At 34.6% G+C, this 18,300-nt stretch overlaps 1 protein-coding gene across 1 annotated transcript in view; it reads left to right on the top strand.

The window, feature by feature from the left end:
* The window catches only part of LAMB1 (laminin subunit beta 1), an 83,072-nt gene that overhangs the window by 10,239 nt on the left and 54,533 nt on the right, over positions 1-18,300 (top strand). Inside the window, exons 6-13 of the mRNA XM_052001586.1 lie at positions 3,902-4,090; positions 4,227-4,290; positions 8,456-8,658; positions 13,575-13,695; positions 15,185-15,373; positions 15,641-15,820; positions 15,954-16,066; positions 17,569-17,648. Of these exons, the coding sequence (XP_051857546.1) occupies positions 3,902-4,090; positions 4,227-4,290; positions 8,456-8,658; positions 13,575-13,695; positions 15,185-15,373; positions 15,641-15,820; positions 15,954-16,066; positions 17,569-17,648 (1,139 nt within the window). The remainder of the gene's footprint in view (positions 1-3,901; positions 4,091-4,226; positions 4,291-8,455; positions 8,659-13,574; positions 13,696-15,184; positions 15,374-15,640; positions 15,821-15,953; positions 16,067-17,568; positions 17,649-18,300) is intronic.

The raw sequence follows: 18,300 nt of genomic DNA on the forward strand, positions 1-18,300 counted from the left end.
TAGCTAACACTCCTTAAAGTTTACAAATACCTTTACATAGATTATTTTATCTCTGCCTCACAACCCTGTGAGGGGTATACTCTGTAGCTATTTATTCCATTTAACAGATAAGGAAATTGAGGTCACTGAAGCTAATACCTTCATTTTACAAAGGGTAAGTCATTTGCCCATAGTTATAGAGCTATTTAATGCCACTGAAAGAATTCAAACACATTTGGTTTGAGACTGTGAGACAACAGGCTTCTGTGGGAAATGACCTATGTATGGTTGGTTCCTGACCTTGAAATCTGAGAAATTGTTTGTTTTTTCAAATAGAAATATATAGTATGGAACGAGGCAGCAAGTCATTTATGTGATAAAACTTCACAATTGAAAATAGTGTATGAGATGCATAGTTTTAAGAAAAAAATTGAACAAAAACAATAAAAGAAGTCAGGGAAGGGAAGAGAGGATTGGATTTTTTTTTCCTTAAAAATAATTAATTCAGTAAAAAGCACTTTTGAGGTAGCATTAGCTTCTAAAGTACTTTGGAAAATTTCTGAGTTCCCAGACATTGCTTATGATTCTGAAGTCAAGGCAGATTGAAGAAAATTAATGGAACTTTTTTACTTATCCACAAAAGCTTCTTGACATTTTCCTTTGTTTTATACTTTAGAGAAATTAGTAGTTTATTTGTTCACGCTTAATTCTCATTAAATAGGTTAAGGTTGGGTTGTCTTTTTTCCTAATAAGAAAAGATTTCAAAACATACAAAAATTGGTTCCCAATCAATCATTGATTCTAGATTAAATCAATATCTTCTGTTTTTTTTTACAAGAAAATGTGTTAATTTTTGAAAAGAATTAATTTTGTTCAACTGAAAGCAACTGAAGAAATGGGTTGGTGAAATACTTCTTGCTCTACTGTTCTTGGAACATCCTCATGGCACATCTGGTCGTGATTATGTAATATTTGTTGTCAAAGGGGAGTAAAAAGGGGAAATCTTATGAAAACCAAGCCATTTTCCAGAAAAAAATTATCCAGGGATTTGGTCAGTTCTGGGTTATTCAAACCTTTTGTTTCTTTTTTTTTTTGCTTCTCACTGCTTATGATTTAGATTTTATTGAGTAGATCAAAGCTAGTGAGTAAAATGAAATTTTCATTTTGTTGTATTTCAGTTACCCAGGCATGGGAAATAAAAAGTGAAATATCTTTTAAACTTTGTTTAATTACTGTTGATAATTTAATAGTTTATTTTTCCCCCTGGAAATAGGGGTATACAAAGGTACATTGGTTGTATGTGTGTGTGTGTGTGTGTGTGTGTGTGTGTGTGTGTGTGTGTTTACATACACATTTATGCATAGGGAAGGAGGAACATGTTGGAAGGAAGATAAGTTTATTATTTTATTCTTTTGTTCCCCTTGAGTCCTATTTACACCCCAAGTTATTTCAGGCAAAGGCAGAAGGAAAAGTCTACAAGACGGAATGATGACAGGTATCCTACTAGAGCTGGTATTTCATTAGTTTACCATTTGATAATACTAAGACTAATTATACTAGCCAATATTTAGATTTGCCAAATGCTTTACAAATATTATCTCATTTGAACCTCAAAAACGACTTGCAACATATGTACTTAGGGTTATTGTTATCCTCATGTTACAGAAGAAACATGCTCAGAAAGGTTTTTCAACATTCCCATTGTCACGTAGCTAGTAAGTGTTGGAGGCAGCATTCTGACATTAAGACCAGTACTATAGTATTGTATACAACAAAGAACACTGGGCCTGGAGTCAGAAACTACATTCAGCTCCTATCTGTGTGATCATGTCACTTAGCCTGGCTAGATCCTCCTCTGTTCCATCAAGAGATTAACTGGGTCTGGATCTAAGATTGTCTGAACTAGATCACACTGCTTCTTGAAGAATGCAAGGGCATCTTTGAGACAGGATGAGGATTCAGAATAGGTTTCATATTTAATGGAGCTTTCAAATCTTACTGCCTAATTGTTCGTGATAAATATTTTAAGAAAGGTCCCTATTTAAACCTACCTACCTATTTTAAAGAAGATATTTGTCATTTTTCAGTCACATCTAATTCTTTGTAACTCTGTTTGAGATTTTCTTGGCAATGATACTGAAATGGTTTGCCATTTCTCTTTTTAGTTCATTTTATAGAAGAAAAAACTTCCAAGGTTAACTGATTTATTCAGGATCACATAACTAGTAAGTGTCTGAGACTGGGTTTGAACTGACTTCAGCCTCCATCTAACTGCCCCTAATTAAAAAGCTGAGGCAAATGACTTTGCAAACATTTTTTATGGTAGACACATGAAGTTGGTTCCATTTCCAGCACTACATTAGCCAAGACAATTGACTTTGTCTCCAGGGCCAAATGAATTTAGAAGTGAATTCTACCAAACATTTGAAGAACAATTAATTGCAGTACTATACAAACTACTTGGAAAAATAGGAGAAGGGGAAAAATTCCTTTTATTACACAGATATGGTGCTGATATCTAAACAGGGTAGGGTCAAAACAGAGAAAAAAAAGTATAGACCAATTTCTCTAATGAATATTGACACATAAATCTTATATAAAATATTAACAAAGAAAATTGACTCTGAGCAAAAACAAGGAAAGAAGAAACAGTTGTGGTTAATTGCAAAATTCTGCATTCCCTTCTCCCCCAATGATAGTAGTGTCTCTGATTCCTTCCTCAGAGAATATAATGAGAATTTTCTTAGCTAACTGGGCAAACCAGATCCCCTGTGTTCAATGTTTTGTTTCTTTGTTTTGATTCCCTGGCTATTGCTTTTGGCAATACAACCTAAATATCTCAAGACTAACTTGATACAAAAGCCAGTTTTTCCATATGTCAAATAGTCATGATTCCTAGAGGATTCAACAGGTGAGTTAAAAAAAAATGTTATATTTAAAATATTGTTGTCTGATAAACCTAAACAGTTTTTTTTAACATGTTGAAGTAGTGTAAGAAACAAAAAAGGCAGCAAGGTAGGATAATATTCAGTCCTCTGCATTTTGATCCCAGTGACTTTTCTTGTTAAAAAGTGAAGATTAAAGATTGAAAGAACAGAGAAGGAAAGGAAGGGAATAAGGGTTACATTGTCCCACTTAATCCATAACATTTTGTCAACTTTCTGCCAAGTTTGTTTTTAATTAGGAAGTGAATATATTTATTCATATTTTATTTATTGCATTTTCCTGTGCCTTGTACTTTGTATAAGATTGGAATAGGGACTGGATCTGCGGTTTTATTGAGATTGCTGGTTGAGGTATAGGTATATAAAAGAGGTATACAAATCAAATACACAAATAGTATATAAATACAAATAACAAATCATAATTCTGCAACCCCCACCTTCAGTTACAAAACCCCTGTGGGAAGTTTAAGAAGTTTAAGAAGCTGGGACTTAGTGTACTGTGAAGTTCGATGATTCACCCATTGTTATAAAACCATTATGTAGTCAGAAATGAGACTTGAACCCTGGTCTTGCTGATTTCAATGCAAGCCCGTTAGACTTGGGGCCTCAGTACAATACATCAGTCTCTCTACTCACTATGCCTTCTGTATGTGTATGGGCAACTCTTTGCAAATAAGAAAAATTCTTTAATGGAAAAGACTGCCTTTAATCATGGCTTCTCTAAAGAAGAGATTCAGCTGGTTTGTGTGGTAGGACGTGAAACTACATACTTTCTTTCCCTGCCCTGTCGAGGAGAGGATTTAAATTCTAGCCAGAGAGTTTTGATAACATGTAATATGTGAGGGGCAGAGAGGATGGAAAAGAGGGAGTTGTGAAGCATTAGACTATTGAATTGAGGATTATTTTATTCTGGTGTTTGAAAGAGAGGCTTACAATTCCAACTTTTAAAATGTGACTTTTTTTTTAAATTATTTTAGACATTCCGGCCTGCTGCAATGCTGATAGAAAGATCATCTGACTTTGGCAAAACTTGGGGCGTGTACAGATACTTTGCATATGACTGTGAAAGTTCATTCCCAGGTGTTTCAACTGGACCAATGAAAAAAGTGGATGATATTATCTGTGATTCTCGCTACTCTGATATTGAGCCTTCAACTGAAGGAGAGGTTGGGTCATTGTTTCTTATTCCTATTTGTAGTGGGGAATCTATTTGAGAAGTGACTTTCAGATATTGATTATGCTAAATACATAGACAATTCTTACTATTTCACTTCTCTCCTTTGCTTTTTTTTTTTTTTAAAGGTGATATTCCGTGCTCTTGATCCTGCTTTCAAAATAGAAGATCCTTATAGTCCAAGAATTCAGAGTAAGTTTGTCTCAAAATAAAATGCTTAGACTGGGAAGATTAAGGGTGTAAGTAAAGTCACGAGCCAACAAAGCATTTGCTTCTTAGTACAATCAAATCACTTCCTTCGTCCTCCTTGAGCCTGTTCAAGTAGCCACTATGACCATGCTCCCCATTGTGGGAAAGGGTTCTTGTTAATGGAATGAGAAGGCTAGGTCATCCTGTAGAACTGGAATGACCTGGTCCAATATTGTTAGGAAAGACTTCAGGCATTGTATTATTACAGGAAATGGAAGAAGCTGGATTTGGGTAAGATCCCTGGAAATCTTGACTCCTCACCAGCTGCAATGTGGGTCTTAAAACATCTGTGTTTATCTACTACAGAAGCAAAAAGCAGTGATGAGAATGGAGGGTGGGAGCAGATATCCTTATTTAATCTTCATTTATACATAGATCTTTTTTAAACCATGGGTCTTCCTAAAACAGTTTGGAATATAGAAGGAAGAGATGGGCTGAAATCCAGAAGATATTGTGAGAAATACAGTTCTCTTCATTCACTCATTTATTCTTTGGATAAGTATTTATTGAATGTTCTTGGTATATCTGGCAATATACTGGGCACTGAACTATAAAGCCTCCTAGAAATTTGAAGATTATATAATCTGGTTGTCAAGGATTACTGTCTAACTCTACCCCGTGCCCTCACAAAAACCCTAGAAAATTCAAAACAAAAAATATACTGCTACCTATTGACAGATACTTAGTCTTTGGAATGCATTCTCAAGTGACTTTGGTAACTGGGTCTTTTTATGACCACTATAGAGTTTTATTATCACTTGATGATATTTTTTTTAAGGCAGTTCAGTACAATTTTGAATGAAAGAACTTTCGCCTTTGTAGCTTTTATCTTTCTCATTCTCATTGAGCTCAGTCTTAATCAGTTAACAAAATTTTATTAACAGGGTATTAGCAGGATCCACTAGGTAACATAATAAACAGGGCTCTCACTGGACATGGGTTCAGGAAAGTCTTGAATTTCAATCTTGCCTCAAACACTTTCTAGCTATTTTAACTCTGGACAAGCCTCTTAATCTTTACCCTTTAGTATCAGTTTCCTCATCTGTAAATTGAGGTTGATAATAATAGCACTTACCTCACAGGGATATGGATTGAGTCAAATGAGACAAATTTATATAGCTCCCTCAACAAATCTTAAAGGGATATATATATATATATATATATATATATATATATATATATATAAATGCTAGCTATTATGAAGTGTCTACCATATGGGCCAAATAGTTGGCTAGCAACTGGAGATGCAAAGATAGAAATGGAAATCGCTGCCACCACTGAGCTTGCATTCTGTGGGCTGGAGTCTAGCAGCTGGGGGAACCAGGAAAGTATTTATACAGATGACTTAGAGGAGGAGTGCCTGAGCTGATGTTTGAGGGAAGTCAAGGATTCTAAGAGGAGGACATAAGGAGAGTGTGTACCTGAGCAAGGGAGACAGATAGCCTGTACTACAGAGATACAAAATGAAGTGCCCTGTGGGAGGACTGACAGGAAAGCCTAGCTGGCTGGTTCAAAGTGCATAAAGGAAAGTACTGTTTAATAAAGCTGGGGAGCTAGGTTGGAGCCAGGTTATAAAGGGCTTTACATGTAAAACAGACAAGTCTGTTCTTAATCCAAAGGTAGTAGGAAGCCGCCCCTCAGATTTTTGAGTGATTTGGTCAGCCCTTGTGCTTTAAGCATATCACCTTGGCAGCTGTGTGAGGGATAAATTGGTTAGGGGAGAGCCTTGAGGCAGGAAAAGCCAATTAGGCTATTGCAATAGTCAGGGTGAAGGATGTTGAAGACCTGAACTAGGGGGTAGCTTTGTGAATACCATTGTGAAATATGTTGTGAAGATAGAATTCTCTGGACCAGACAATATTTTTTTAAAGCTAAAAATGGCCATGTTTCTGTTAATACTAGAGTCAAATGCAAAATCTAATTGTTGTCCAAAACTTCATTAAACATAGAGTGGAGAAGAAAGGAGGAGAAGCTCTCTTAGTCTTTTTAAGTGTTTCCACAAGGGTTAACTCTAGGGCTTCTCAAGTACTCAGCAACTCTTAAAGTTTTTATCCCATTGTCCAATATTTCCTCAATCAAAGCTTGTGTGTGTTCAGTTTTGTACAGGGCAGTGTTTTTCAAGGTTGGTTTTCAGAAATTCCATTCAGTGGAGTAGTACCAATGTTTCTTTGTTTAGTTTTTGGATTTGCACAGTCCTGTTCATACAAAGAGCTTAAGTTTATTGTGTGAACTTTCTCCCTGAATCAGCAGCCAACTTTTGCCATCAACATGGCAAACCGGGCGTGACTTATGAGCCCCTTAAGGTATTTTTGTGTTTGGAACATACCTTTTATACTCACCCAAGAGCAAAAGTGACTCTTGTATTCACAATTATTACCCGAGGGCTCTAGCAATGTCCAATTCAAGTGTGGAACCAATTTGAGACCACAAAACCTAGGGATAATAACAGGGCAAATGGGCTAATCAGTCCTTTGGAATCCAGCTTGAGTACCAGTGAGTTATTAATTTAGAAAACTTTGATGGAGATGATTGAGTGGTAGTGGTAGTTATTTTTAAGTTACTAATTTTAAAAAGTAGCTAATATCATTGCCCTAATTAGCATGGGTATTTAAGTTGTGGAACTGGGTTTGTATAGTGGGCCAATCTAAAGAATTAAAATAAAAGAGATATGGATAAAAGAAAGTAAGATTTATCTAAAATAGAGAATCTGCCCCTTCATTCTAATAACTATGTCTCCTTAGCATTATTATGCTTGTGAATAAGCAATATGCCATAGAGGATAAGGGCAGTGGACTTATAGTCAGAAGATCTGGCTTCAAAGCTCATTTTAGACATTAACCATATTATCTTAGGCAAGTCATCTAAGAATAAAGAGATTGGACTTGGCCTCTCTAAATCAATGAACTTATGATTTTTTATTCTTTGTATTGGTATCCCCAATATCTAGGATGGTTTCAATGTTTGATAAATATTCTTTGTTTGACTTATTATACTGGTAAATGTGGGGAAAACCAAAGAAAATTTTAAAATTCAATACAGAATATTTTAGCCTGAATGCTTTCTAAAAATATGCCAATCTGGAATAATTTCTGGATAGTTTATTCTAGTATGCTGTGAATCTGTTTTAAAATGTCCAAGGGCTTGCAAAGAGCTAGGATGTTAATGTAAGCATTTCCTCCACTGATGGTAACTTTCCATACCATTAATACATAGTGTAATGAGGCATTGTGACCAAGAATTCATCACCTGATGGCCAAACTTTTGATAACTGGCCTCCCAACAGTTAGGCCAATTTTAGATGACCCGGTTCATTGTCAACCTTTCTCAAAAACTCCAGGTTTATAAAACCTGCCAGAGCTTACACACTGTGCCCCAGTGGGCTGAAGGAGTAAATTTTAGTGGAGAATTTTCATAACCCTTTAGATTTAATTATGGGGTAGAAAAATTGCAACTTATAGGTATCGTGGATTTTCTTGTACAAAAGTAGGCTTAGAATTGTTTATTTTTTATTCTGCTGCCATAGCAGATCTTGGTATGTTTGTTTTACTACATATACATTCCAGCCTGAATGAAGTTTTCTCTGGTGAGAATGGATATTATTTACTTTGCTCTGGTTTGTTTTTATTTGGTTTGGTTTAAATCATTTGTATGCTATTCAGTGATGTGAATGTTAGGGACTTCATGTTACATTCTTGTGAATCTGATCTCTGCCACCCTTTTCTTTACACATCTTTTTTTACATAATCATACGTCTTAGAAGAGACATTTGGGTTTGGTAGATAAAATGACAGTCCTTTCTTTTGCCAGCCAATGAGAGTTTTTGTTATGCTTTTCTCAATGTGGCCATATGAATTATGGGAGAAAACTTAGTCTTAATATCAGTTTTAACTTGCTTTCCTTTCTTCTCAGGGACAGGAAAATGGTAGCCAAAAATATAGCCCCCGAAAAGAATCTTCTTTATTTCTTCCTTGCTTTCTTCCTTTCATTTCTTCCTTCCTTATTTCTTAACCAAATGAGATAGTATATAACATAATTTTGTAAACCATAAATGTCTGATTAATATCATTACCATCAACCAAGTCTTGTGTGTCTTTGGTTTACATCACAGACCTCTTAAAAATCACCAACTTAAGAATCAAGTTCGTCAAATTGCACACTTTGGGAGACAACCTGTTGGATTCCAGAATGGAAATCAGAGAAAAATACTATTATGCAGTTTATGACATGGTGGTCCGTGGAAATTGCTTCTGTTATGGACATGCCAGTGAATGTGCTCCAGTGGATGGTCATAATGAAGAAGTTGAAGGAATGGTAAGTGCATTCTGCCATTCTAAAACAATTAATTTTAAAATGGAAAATGGAAACACTAAAATTTAAATCTTTTTACAGATGAATTTTTTTGTTCATCCTTTAACTAGAATTTAACTTAAACTTTCTACAGTGATTTCTAAGCATTTTACTTTGCAGGGGTTTTTTTCAGTTCCCTACTGCCAGATTTTTGTGTGTTTGTTTTCCAGATAGGACTGGTGGTGAGTGTTTAATTTCTTAATATTAGTTTTTTATTAGTGGATAAAAGCAAATTAACTTTTGAGATTTGCTGCTTCAGCCTATAGCAAAAGTAGGCATTTTTAGTCAACAAAGATTAGAAAGATGTAAAAATTACAACAGTGTTTGCATTTATGTTAGGGAGGATTAAAAACCAGAGGCATCCCAGTCTTAATGTGGATGCCATAAACTGATCATTCTCTGAAAGAGAAAGAGCATCTAACCCATATGATACTACAGAGTTGATAAGTTGGGTTTCTCCCACTCTTCTTCCTTTTTTATCTTCTTCCTTTATCTCTCCTTCCATGATATTTTAACAATATTTTCTGAATTGGCAATTACTGAGGTTTTTCAAATGGTAGACATTGTGGTGAAGTGATTCTGCAAATTTAATGGTGTATACATAGCTTTATGATGATGTGGGGATTTTGTTGTTGTTTTTAAAGAGGATCAAATGAGGTATCAAATACATATCTTTTTTCTGATTTTTGCCTTTTTCTTTATTTCCATCATAACTACTATTTTGGAAATAAGGGTGTAAAATATTTTTTGGAAATTCTGAAATTAACAAATACCCAAAAACCCCCATGAAATTTCTATATATGGAATAAAACACAAAAAAAAAAATGCATATGAAATGGAATCTTTCTACTTGAATTTTAAAAGTATATAATAAATTTAACCTGTTATTTTCAAAATTACCTTGTTTGTCTGTACTTCCTTGCATATTTTCAATTATCCTCCTTTTTTAATCTTTTTTCCCCTCAGCATTACCATTGCTACCCACCTTCCCTCAGCCCTAATCAAAAACAGAAAATAGAAAATAAAACTTGTAACAAATAAACTTGGTAAACAAAAACTAAAAGTTCATGTCTCCTGTACTTTTGTCAAGAAGTAGGTGGTATGCTCCATTATAGGTCCTCTAAAATTGTGGTTGATCATTGCTTTGATCAGAGTTCTCAAATTTTACAATGTTGTCATTGCTTAAAATTCTTCTGGTTCTGCTCATTTTAATCTTTGTCAATTACTACTTCTCAATTTCTGAAATCATCTCATTTCTTATGGAAAAATAATATTTCATTGTAGTCATAGCAGTTTTTTTTTTTTTTTTTGGCAATTTTCCAATTGATCTGCCTACTCCAGCCCCCTTCGTTTTCCATTCCTTTTTCTCTCATTTTATTAAATTTTTAATTCAGCTTTGGAATCAAGAAGTTTATGAACATCCCATCCCTAGTATTATTTTCCCTTTTCTTGTTCCCCTTCCCTTAACCCATTCCCAACTGTTTATTTGTTCAGTTTGATGTATTTTTTACCCTAGGCCCTTTGTGTTCAATCTTTCCTTACTTTATGTAAGAGAGAACTTCATCTGATGCTCAATTTCCCCTACTCCTCCCTCCATGTTTGTATGTACTTCTTTTCACACACCTAAATTATTAAAAAATAGCAAGTTCTACCCTTTTTTCCTTTCTCCATTAGTATATGCCTATTACTTCCTTTTTAATTTATCATCTTAAAATCCTCAGACCAGAACTAATCCATACGTAGACCCTGTGTTTTTTTATTTAAAACAAATTTTTCCATATTTAAAATAAAATTTTAAAAATCTATTTCCTTATTTAAAAATGTTAAAATTCTAAAGAGATACTTGTTTTCCCCCATTAGGGTGTTATCCCTTATTTATATACAATACTTCCTTATAATTTATAGAATAATTTTACCTTTCTAGATTTTTCTGGACTCTCATATTTCAAAGTTTCTGTTCCATTTCTCAGGAATGCTGAAAAATCCTATGTTTCATTAAAGAGCTCCTTTTCTTTTCTGTAGAATTATATTCAGCTTTGCAGGATAAGTTATTTTTGGTTGTTAGCCTATAACTTTTGCTTTTGAAATATTTTCTTATTTGTAATGAAAACTTCCAGGTTTTGTACATGATCTTGACTTTGGTACTTGAACTCTCTCTTTTCAATGCTTGAAGTCTTTTTTTTAATTTGATTTGAAAGGTCTGGATTTTGATTATAATATTATTGGAAATTTTTATTTTAGCATTTCTTTTAGGAAGTGGTGGTGAAATCTTTCAATTTTTCCTTTGCTTCTTGATGCTAATAAATCTGGGCAGTTTCCATTTCTTATTTCTTTAAACAGAGTGTTGGGGGGGGAGGGGAGCAGTTAAATTATGATTTTTAGGAAGTCTGATGATTAATTATTTCTCCTTCACTCTTTTCCAGATTGTTTTTGTTAGAAGATATCCTTTGTTTTCTTGTATTTTTTTCCCAATCTTTTGGGTTTTTGCTATGACTCATAGAGTCATTGATTTCTGTTTGGTGTATTCTAGTTCTCCAATAGTTTGTTGCTAAAATAAAGCTACCACTTTCTATTCTGAACTATTCTCCTTCCAATTCTTTTTTTCCAGTGAGTTTTTTTTTTTTTAATCTGTTGCTTCAATTCTTCATTGCAAAAAAATCCATTTTTTTGCCTTTGAATTTGTGAAGAAAGTTGAATTATTTTTTTCTTAGTTGGATTTTGGAGTATCTCTGAATCTATTATAATTTTTTATGGTAAGCCACACCTTATGTTTACTCACCTGTTCCTGAATTGGGGTGCTTTATTCCAGAGCCAGCTAAGTCTTACTTCCTGCTATTTTGGATGATATAATTAGCTCTGTTTTTTCTTACCCTTGTCACCTGCGTTATTACACTGGCTTCCTTCTCATGAGGTCAAATCCCCCTGGGTCTTTGAAAAATCAGAGAGCTAGATCTTCAGAGCCATGAGTGGAACCCTTGGGTCAGTGCTAGGGACTCAGAACCCCTGGGCCAAAGGTGTCTAGGTCTGGAGCACTGCCATAATTGGACTGGTTACAACCACTCTGGTCATTTCCAAGGATCTCTCTGTTGATGTCCTGCTCTCTGGCCTGGAGCCTTAGGATACAGAGCCTTGCTAACTTGAACTCTGTCTGATCAATGCCTATAGAAAGCCTTCTGGCTTGTTTTATTGTGTAGAGCTCCCTTTTGTTTGTGGAGTGATGATTGACTGTTGTACAATTTTAGAGTGAAAGGAGTCACTAACTTTAGTTTCTTAATGGATTTCTTAATCATTTTTCATTCTGACATTGATTTTTTAGATTTTACTGAAATAAGTTTGTAAGAGCTAATATTTAGGCAAAATTTTGGCTAATGAGAGTTGTGGAATCTTTCCACTGCCATGTTTTTTAAACTGATATTAGATTAAAGGTCCTTAATTGGGACCCATGTACTCCCAAGGGACCCAGAGATAGATTTCAGTTGATCCATAATATGGATGAGGAAAAAAATATTTATTTACTTGCACCAAATTTTGGTTTACTTTGTAATCTAAGTATTTTATGCATTTTAAAACATTTTTCTGAGAAAGGGTCCACAGGCTTCATCATATAATCAAAAGGAATCCATGACGCAGAAAAGGTTAAAAAACCTGTGTTTGTTAGACTATATGTATTCCCCCATAGCAAATTTTGTATATTTGCTTGAAATTTTTGCAGAAAATGATCTATTTTGTTAAGATGTGTCACAGAGTTTAATAATGTGATACTTAATATGTATTAAGTATATACCCGGCTTTGGGCTAAGCATTAGGTTTACCAATACAACAAAGAAAGACATTGCTTGTTCTCCAGGAGCTTACAATCTATTTGGAGAAAGCAGCACCTAAAAGAAAAGTGAAAAGGGATGATGGGGAGAAGGTATGTCAGAGGGGCATAATGGAGAAATTCAAAGGACAGCAGTGTGGTAGGAAATGAAGAAATAGCTTTCCTGTGTGTATTCACAATTGGAGGCTCCGAGAAGAACTCTTTACAATGCTCTTCATTCAGAGGGTACTGATGAAGTGTGAGTTCCAAGCTTGACTCAATCTGAAAAGATCATGAGGTTTCTGGGGAAATGATGGATAACTCCAAAGATATACACTTGAGTGGGAAATGCTATGAATGCTGTCTTGTAATTGCTTTCACCTTTTAAGTCAAACACCATCCTGAATAGAGTTCAAGATGAATTTGCTTGAATTCATAATAACTGATAGAGGCTATCCAAGTCCAGTGCATGTACTTGCTCTAGAGATTGCAGTCCTATCTGTGTAACACCTGGAGTTTAAAATGTGCCTTGCTGTATAGTACAAGACTTCTCTCTTCAAAAACAAACTTATTTATACTTCCCAAATGACTCATCTTTAAAGACTTTGGGGTCTCCTCACTATATTTAAGTTGATTTTTTTTCAATTACATAAACATGAAAATGGCAAGTATATAATTTTAATCACAGGGGTTTAGAGAGTTTTTTTATAATATTCTCCAAATTACATCAAAATTTCCATTGGATTGTGTGAGGCATGATAGTGAGTCTAGAAGCATCAGAGCTATACACAAAGTCTTAAGGTACTTCTCCCATATGTCTGTATTAGAGAATGTGTACTCTTTTTTTTTTCTTATTTTTTGTTGGATTTCTTTGTGGAAAAAAATAAAATCCCAACTATTTTGTAAATGAAAGAAGATATGACTTTAAAAAAAAACTTAATTCATTTTTGTTTGAATTTGCTTCCTTATGTCAGAATGGAGAATAATTTGAGGAAGTATCTACTGCTATCATGAGTTCTCATAGATATTATCCTATGAGAAATTCCACTGTAATGATTTTTTCCCTCTGATTTTATTCCAGGTACATGGACACTGCATGTGCAGGCATAATACCAAAGGTTTAAACTGTGAATTGTGTATGGACTTCTACCATGATTTACCATGGAGGCCAGCTGAAGGTCGTAACAGTAACGCATGCAAAAGTAAGTTCTGAAAAGAGAAAGGGAAAAAAGTAGGACTCAATTTTTTGTTTTTGTTTCTTAAATTATTTTTATTATAAACTTTAACCTCAAAAATAAGTTAAAAGATTCAAAAGGAAATTGATATATAATCAGGGCAATGACAGTATAATCAGAATTTAATAAAAAATATTTCAACTAAGATAACATCCTCTTTGTGTTTCCTCTTGAACTTTGTCTTTTTAAAGCTGCACACATTTTTCTTTATATAAAAATAATGATAATACTAACATTTATATAGCACCTATTAGATATTAGGTACTATACTAAGTGCTTTGTAATTATAATCTCTTACAACAACCCATGGAAGTAGGTGTTATTACTATCCTCATTCTTAGGTGAGGAAACTGAGACCAAAAATGTGAAGTGACATCTAGAGAACATATTCAAACTCAAGACTTTCTAAATCCAGGCTATCACTTGATATATCTACTATGCCACCCAATCGACTTTTCTGGTTTTGTTTATTTGTTCTTTTATATACATTTTTCCATGTTCATGTGTGTTATTTTAATAATTCATCATTGTATGATATTAATATACTAATAGAAAAACAATGTATAAAGTGACTAGGGAACTGGCTCAGAATCAGGGATTCTGACTGGATTCTAGCTCTATTTGAATTTGACTCCAGTGTTTAAGCAACTCTTTTAAGATTATAAGTTGCAGAGACAGTGCCAACTTATATTGGGAAAGGAAATCTCCCCATCTGGAGTTCCTGAGATCAATTAAAATCAGGAGTCTACTCCTTATCCCTTATTGAGAATGCCAGATACCATGTTAGATGCTAAAGGAGGAATATAATTCCAGCATTTTTACTCTAAAGCCATGCCTCTAAATGGAGTGGGCAACCTGAAACCTATATGTTTTCTTTGTGTGATTCTACAAGGTGACTTTCTGATGGTTCTTAATGATCCCTTCTTTCCTACCCAGGAAAGTAAATGGAGGCTTACTGTACACTTTGTGGGAGAGATAGTGTGGTATAGTAGATGGATTCCTAGTCTTAAAATAAGGAAGATGTGGGTTCAAGATGCTCCTCTAATGCATACTGGCTCAATAAACCTGATGGTGCCCCAGAGAAAGACTAAGCTGCAGAACTTCCAAGCTATTCTTGGCCATACACGTTGGTAGAAAAAGTGTCCTTTCCAGAGAACTCCCTACATAGTCAAGTCTCAGGTCCTGAACATAACAAAACATAGTTTATGCTTTTAAAATTTTACCAAAGTAGTTCTGATTTTTATCATGTTTGGGAAAAAAAAGAGAAATCTTAACTATTTAGAAACTCAGTTTCTAATAAACTCTTAGGAGAATGCTTTTCTTGCCCATATCTAATGCCATATTTCAAACACAGCCCCTCCTGGTTGACAGGTAGGGAAGATATCTTTCAGAATTTGATTTAGAATGCATTCCTTTGGAAGTTAAATCTTATCATCTTATTGGTCTTGTTCTGCAGAGTGTAACTGCAATGAGCACTCTGGCTCATGTCACTTCGATATGGCCGTTTACTTGGCAACGGGCAACATCAGTGGAGGAGTGTGCGATGATTGCCAACACAACACAATGGGACGGAACTGTGAACAATGCAAACCTTTTTACTATCAGCATCCAGAGAGAGATATCCGAGACCCAAATATCTGTGAAGGTAGGTAGAGGAGTATCAGTTCTCTGGGTCTATCTTTTAGGTGTTCTTTCCTTTTTGAATAATCTTAAAATATGGATTTAGTTTAAGGAATAAGCATCTTTCTATCAGAGTCCTAGGCCACGTTCCAAACAATGCCTTCCTATTTTTAATCATTTTTGAACCCTATGGATGAAATTCACACTTTGAGCAAGCCCTAGTTTTATAATTAACATCATATTATCTATGCCTTGTTTGTTTCCTCCCTCTCCACCCCCTCACCCCCTCCAGCATGTACCTGTGACCCAGCTGGTTCTCAAAATGGTGGAATTTGTGATAGCTACACTGATTTCTCTGCTGGCCTCATTGCTGGGCAGTGCCGGTGTAAATTATATACAGAAGGAGAGAAGTGTGATATTTGCAAAGAAGGCTTCTATGGATTAAGTGCTGATGATCCATTTGGGTGTCAGTGTAAGTATACCATGCATAGGAAGCAGAAGTTTTACATTTGGAATAATATTTACTTAACACCTTCTTGGGCTACTAAAATTGTGTATGCTCATTCATTCAGTTTACTGGTTTTATTTATTTTTTTTTAATAAAGCCTGTGCTTGCAACCCCTTGGGAACTCTCCCTGGAGGGAATCCTTGTGACTCCGAGACAGGATATTGCTACTGTAAACGGCTTGTGACAGGACAACATTGTGACCAGTGTCTGGTAGGTTTCTATGTTTTGAGGGAAATATAGCAAATTGTGCAATTTATGAATTTTAATTTGGAACATTTTTCCCCTAAAGAATCCAATGGCATCAAATGGTATACAAATACAATCATAAATACGAGCAAAAGCGACTTTAGAGATCATATCTGTTTACCTAAGTAATTAATATTAATAAGTATTAACAAGTAATAATAATAATTGATATAACAACTAGCATTTATATAGCACTTTAAGATTTGCAAAGTATTTCACAAATACCTCATTTTATCCTCACAAAAACAATGCTAGAACACCATGTGATGTTATTATCATACCCATTTTATAGATGAGGAACTTAAGGCAGATGGCAATTGAAGAACTTGTGCCCAGGTCACATAGCTAGTAAGTTTCTGATTTAAACCCAGATCTGCCCAATCTAAATCCTCTGCCCTATTCACTATATCATTTTTATGTTATAGTTGACAGAATTGTTACATCACGAAAATAGCAAGTTCAGAGGGAAGAGGCATACGGTGTAATGATCATAGTTTAAAACTTGATTCTAGACTCAGCTCTACCTCTCATCATGTGATCTAAGCAAGGCAGTTAGCCTCTCTTAGACTCAGTTATTAACTCCTTTTCTGATTAAGGGATTAAACTAAAAGAACTTGAGAGTTTCTTTCATCTCTATAATTCTCTATTATCCATACACCAAATGTGATTTAGTCTAATCTAGAATTAAGCTAGACCTTTCTTTAGAATCTGGAAGAAACTAAGAAACTGTTATTAATGAGCCCATTTGTCTTATTCATTAGGCAGGGAACTATTTTTTTCTTCCTTGGCTAAAGAAGCCCCTTTTTATTCTGGCTTTTGTTGAATGATGTCTTGCTTCTGTTTTAAAGTATGCCTCTTAAGAAATACTAAAAAGAAAATTTAGCTCTGGGTCTTGGAAGCCATTGCTCTGTGCTTGGGATAAAACTCAAGGTCACACATAGCCTTCTCCTCAACTTTAAACTGGAAGTACAAAGCAGCTACTAACTATGGTTTAGGAAGGGAAGAATTCTATTCTAACCTGTTCCAGGAGGACCATTGGAATGATTCTTAGCTGTACTTTCTCCACTTACTACTTCCAAGCCTGATTTGCGAGTCATTTGAGGTCAATAAACATTAAAAAAAACTTAATCGGTTCATCAAATTCTTACCAGCTTTCCCTTTTCCCTAAAAGGAAAACACAAGTACAAATGAATGGAATTCACATCTCTATTGCTTCTTGAGATTAATTATTAGTTCATATCAGATAAACTACTCAATATAATCATATCATTATACATAATCTAGGATTCATTGGTGGTTTTTCCCCTTAATTTTAACAATAAGTCATTATTTTTATTGGTTTCCCACTTTCACAATGAAAATACATTGGAAGGGTGACCACAACATATCATAACCTATTTTTTGCTGAGTCATTAGTTTGATTACAGGAACCCACCTTTAAACCATGTCATCCTTTTGTTCTACAGCAAGAACACTGGGGTTTAAGCAATGATCTGGATGGGTGTCGACCTTGTGACTGTGACGTAGGGGGATCATTAAACAATAAGTAAGTAAAATTTTATTTCTAATCCTGTATCACAACTCATAAACAATTATTGTAGCTATCTATTTTTGTGGATTTTAGCAATACTGAGGAACTCATCTGAGAGGAAAATATTTTAAAACTTTGAGTCTATTAGCTAACTATTAATTCCCATTAGACTACCAAATAACTTTTTGAAATCTTAAACAAATAATCCAGTTTTTTATGCTGCTTCTAAGAATTATTTAGGACTAGAATAATAATTTGCACAAAATGAATATGTCTCATCTTATGGTGTTGAATAGAGTAGAATAAAGGCATGGAGAAAAAACGAATCCTCCCACCTGTGGTCTCCATATCTGTGGTCCTTACAGAATCACAGAATTTTAGAATGGAGCTAGATAGTCTTAACCTTACCTGGAAAAAAAAAAAAAAACCCAAGATAATATTCATGACAAGTATTCAATTAGTCTTTGCTGAAGACCTTAATGAGGGAAGTTTCCATTAGCCTACTGCCTAAGGGAACCCATTCTGTTTTCTATAAGCATAGTTTTAAGAAGTGGGCTTTTCTGCCTGTATATCAAAAGTAAATTTGTCTCTTTTTTGCAAAGTTCTGTCTCGAGGCCAAGCAGGAAAAAAAATCTAATCTCTCTTCCATTTAACAATCTTTGAAATA

The sequence above is a fragment of the Antechinus flavipes genome, chromosome 5 (genome assembly GCF_016432865.1).
Source record: "Antechinus flavipes isolate AdamAnt ecotype Samford, QLD, Australia chromosome 5, AdamAnt_v2, whole genome shotgun sequence".
In the NCBI taxonomy this organism is placed as follows: Eukaryota; Metazoa; Chordata; class Mammalia; order Dasyuromorphia; family Dasyuridae; genus Antechinus; species Antechinus flavipes.